General features: G+C 44.6%; 1 protein-coding gene across 2 annotated transcripts in view; it reads left to right on the plus strand.

Annotated features, from left to right (window-relative positions):
- Nucleotides 1–3,764, plus strand: part of ANAPC13 (anaphase promoting complex subunit 13) — a 78,538-nt gene extending 74,774 nt beyond the window's left edge. Inside the window, exons 2-3 of one of the 2 annotated variants that reach the window (XM_061465243.1) lie at nucleotides 1,069–1,170; nucleotides 3,321–3,764. In XM_061465243.1, coding sequence (XP_061321227.1) covers nucleotides 1,072–1,170; nucleotides 3,321–3,446 — 225 coding nt within the window. In that variant the 5' untranslated portion in view covers nucleotides 1,069–1,071 and the 3' untranslated portion in view covers nucleotides 3,447–3,764. Of the gene's footprint in view, nucleotides 1–1,044; nucleotides 1,171–3,320 lie in introns of both variants that reach the window. The other variant, XM_061465242.1, reaches the window with a different exon arrangement.
- Nucleotides 3,765–4,250: the final 486 nt, after the last annotated feature.

Here is a 4,250-nt window from a genome sequence, read left to right on the forward strand (position 1 = left end):
GTATGGGGGAATGGGCCGCGGTCCTCGGCGGGCAGTGGGGCTGGAGGGGCGGTGGGGCACAGAGAGGTCTCCGGCGGGAGCGGCGCGGGGGGGGCCGGGGCCTTATCTCACTGCACCGGTCGCCTGTGCTCCCTTCGGGGCCGCCTCGCTGATTGTAGAGGCAAGGCCTGTGCAACATACAGCTCTGGAGCCAGGCATGGCCACGGGGCTCCTGCACCCCCCGAGATACCCGGGTTCGGTACCCTCCAGCCCTGGCTGTTGTCCCGAGTGCCTGCGGGGACGTGTTGAAGAGGACAGAGTAGTAACAAAATGATGACAGGAAACCCCTGGAGTGATAACAGTGGCTGAGGGGGAAGGCAGGTCTCTCTTGCCCAGAGAAACTGTGGCTGCCCCATCCCTGGCAGTGCTCAAGGCCAGGCTGGACGGGGCTTGGAGCCGCCTGGTCCATTGGAAGGTGACCCTGCCAGTGGCAGGGGGTGGGAACTGAATGAGCTTTGAGGTCAAATTCCAACCTAAACCGTTCTTAATTCTCTGATTTTTCTCGTTTCACCCATTTCCTGGATTTACGGGTTTGTCAGTATTCTGGGTGCCTTTGTTCTGACTTTCCCAGACTCACAAAGGTGTGGATGAGTTAACAGCATTGAGCAGGGACAGAAAGTGAGCAGGCACCAAACACAAGCAACAGTTCTGTGAAGAGTAAGAGGGGACAGGGAAGCTCTAGGTCCTTAAGCTTACCCAAAAGAGATTTCTGAGGGTCGGCAGCTATAAACATACGTAAATCTATAATTAATAATAAGAGGCTAGTTTTCGATATGCATTAGAGATGAATGTATGTATCTGCAGTTCAGTTTGATAGTGTGCTTTCCAGGTGTAGTTCTCCTGTGTTATAACCACATAGCCCTTTTTCAGTGGATTAGGAAAATCAAGGTTTTCCATAAAAGCTTAATAGAAATTGGATCAGAACTGGAGCAAGCCCGTACTCCAAACTCCAACTACTTGGTTAGAGATGTGGTTGTTAGCAGTACTGCCTGCTTTGTGTCACAGATTTAGCTGTCCTCACCTTCTACAACGATGGACAGCGAAGTGCTAAGGGATGGCAGAATCCTGGATTTGATCGACGATGCATGGAGAGAAGATAAATTACCGTACGAGGATGTAGCTATCCCTGTGGTAGGTGAACTGCTCTTATCAATCACAGTTAAGGCTGATGTGTTTATCACAGCCACTTCCAAGAAACAGCACAAAGAGTATTGCTCGTGGTACAGCTTATGTGTGCAAAAGATTCCCAGGATGGATGTGACTCACTCATGTCCTGTATGCCAGTCATTCCTGTGGGCATACAAGGATGTGGATGTTTCTCTCCCCCACTCCCCTGTGGGGAAAAATCTCACAACTTGAGTGTTCTTTCCATGGCACAATTCTGGGTTTGGCACCAGGGAGAAGCAGAAGTGCCTTTTCTCTGTGTTTCCCCTTCCTGTTGCTAGTGTTTGAAGTGGTTTCCCAGTTGGTTAGTAGAACAGAGGAACAGTCACATGCTGAGAGTCTTGGTTACTCTTTATTTTCTGAAATTCCATTTTAAAAAACCAAAATTTTCTCAAATATCTTCCTAAACAGTCTATTCAGATACAGTGTTGCTGTGGCCAGTTCAAGGGTAGTAGTGAACAAACTGGCATCTGTAGTATGACTCGTTTGTAGCACTGCATCCAATGCATGGCACCTGTCTTTTCATTCAGTGTACAGCTTGTTGTACAGCTACAAGACCAGAGAGGTGCAGCTGGAAAAAGGTTACTTCTGATCCCATAAAGCCCACAACTGAAACTTCAGATCTCCCACAATGACACCTTTCCTTAGCCATCTTGAAACTACCAGGGCAGTGGGAGATATCCGAGGAGTTTCCTTTTCCTTGTTCTCTCTGGTACACAAGCTTTGCCCTGGCTAGCATTCACAAAGCAGTCATGCTAAGGTCACGGGGACTTGATAGGCTGCTAGTTTCTAGAGAGACATTTCCACATTGCTGGTGACATAGCTCAAGCTTTAGCCCTTACACCGCTGCATTTTCAGAGAGGGCAAGGAGCAGCTACACACCTCCAAAATCCATATATACAGCATACAAGTTATATCCTGCCAAGATTTGGGCTTGAGGAATGATCTTGGAGAGCTGTGATTCTCAGATACAGAAGCCCAAACCCCTCTTTGCTTGGAATAACCTTTATTAGACAGGCTAATAATTACGAACTTGTTCCTTGCTGACAATTGCCTTTACCCTGTGCCCAAACATTGTGGTGTCTTTCCTTGCAGTCATTTCTTGAGCTACTTACAGTCACATACAGAAGGCAGCCTCAAAGCAGGAAGCTTCGTTAAATAACAATGGCAAAAAGGACTGGCTGTGGATATAAAGATCCCCAGGGATAGGATTGGCTCTGATCACATAGAAAAACCAGCACAAAATCACAGGAGATTTACTCAGTGGTATTGTCAAAGAGCAAATAGAATGGCTGCAGAGTGGTATTTGAGCCTGTCCTGAGCATCTGATCGTAGTGCTCACTTGAGAGATTCCTATGAACTCAAAGGGGCTGAAACCATATGTTGCTTTCAAAACTGAAACGTTTTATTGAGCTCATGCTGGGGTTTCCAGAGATCTAGAACTCCCAATTCTTGCCCAAGTGGTATCTAGCAGAAACAACAAGCACTCCTTACGACTGCACCAATACATCAGCACAGAGAACAAATAATATGAGGGAGGAAAATGAAATCTCAGTTAAACTGTACCTCCTTCTTACTGTGTTGTGAGCAGCTCTATGTTGCACCTGACTTCTACTACTGATACAGCACAGCCACCCCTGAGTTCTGAATGCAGAAAGAGGAAGGATTTCTCACCTGCCATAGGAAAGTAACATATTACAGAACCACTTGTCTTAATAAGAGCTATAATAAATACAGTATCTGTATGCTTGGCAACAGCAGAAGAAACACATTGGAAATGAGCAATAGAATAATTGCATTATACTATTATTATTTTGCATTTGCTGTATATTCTCCTTCACTGCATGTGCAGTCGGAGTGTATAGCAACACCCCAGGGGCCTGGAAAACCAATTTGCCTTTCAGATTAAGCACCATATTCATGTGAAGAGAATATTGTTCACAACTGGGCTTAGTAATATTTTTAAGTGGCTCAGTATGTATGATATGTATTGTTCAGATACACCCTCTGGTCTTGTTTGTGGATTTGTGTATTTACCCATATGAAGTCTTAGTAACCTACTCCTTTCAGGAAGTGTATTATGTGTGAAATGCAGTGTATCTCTCTTTGGTTCTCAGAATGAGCTTCCTGAACCAGAGCAAGACAATGGTGGAACAACTGAGTCTGTGAAAGAGCAAGAAATGAAGTGGACAGATTTGGCTCTCCAGTATCTCCATGAAAACGTTCCTCCCACGGGAAACTAGTGAATCAGTGAGATTTCATGCTGTGGATGCATGAATGCAATATAAAGAATATTTTTCAGCTGACCATCGCTGTCAAAGGCTTCTCTAAGGAGGAAACAGCACTTCTGAAAAAGCCTCAAACAGTGGCCACACACAGTTTAAAATGCTTCTGTAATAAGTGTGAAATAACAGTGGCTGCCTGACACCTCAGAGCTAATATAAAAAATGTTTCTCTTATGTAAAATTATTTCCTATCTTCTGTTAAATTGTTCTTAAGTTGGTGCCAGTTTCAATCGTAAATGTTTTCTACATGTAATAAAAGAAGTTATTTTTACTGTCTCAAGTTGGTTTTGATTTCAAAACTCACAATGGGATCATTTCTGACTCTGAAGGTTTATGTCCCAAGAAGTATTCCTATGTGTTCTGTGGTGAGAGTTCAGTGTACAAAACCTAATATCCCTAAGTCAGTTGTTACCATCTTTAACGAGTGTGTGGCTGAGGAAGGTTGTGTGGGGCAGGCATGACAGATTGGTCAACAGGATTCAAGAGCTGGAAGTAACTTGTAAACATATGTGGTTATTTGAACGCCTCATCTCATGGTTTGATGGTGGTGGTAATACTGGCATTTCCAGTGCTGACATGCTGGGTATGTTTGCCAGTACATGTACTGCAAACAGACAGTCTGATTTGTGCTAAAAAAATAGCATATTTTTGAGTAGTTACTCAAAATCATTGGTTTTTGAGGGAAGATTGAGGCTGACAAGGAAGAGCCTGCCAGTCCCAGTGTACCACCTATTGAATTGATAGCCACTTGGATGTGCTATC

Source organism: Pezoporus flaviventris, unplaced genomic scaffold (genome assembly GCF_033815535.1).
Source record: "Pezoporus flaviventris isolate CSIRO_AGI_PZ_B2104156 unplaced genomic scaffold, CSIRO_AGI_Pfla_v1 ptg000040l, whole genome shotgun sequence".
In the NCBI taxonomy this organism is placed as follows: Eukaryota; Metazoa; Chordata; class Aves; order Psittaciformes; family Psittacidae; genus Pezoporus; species Pezoporus flaviventris.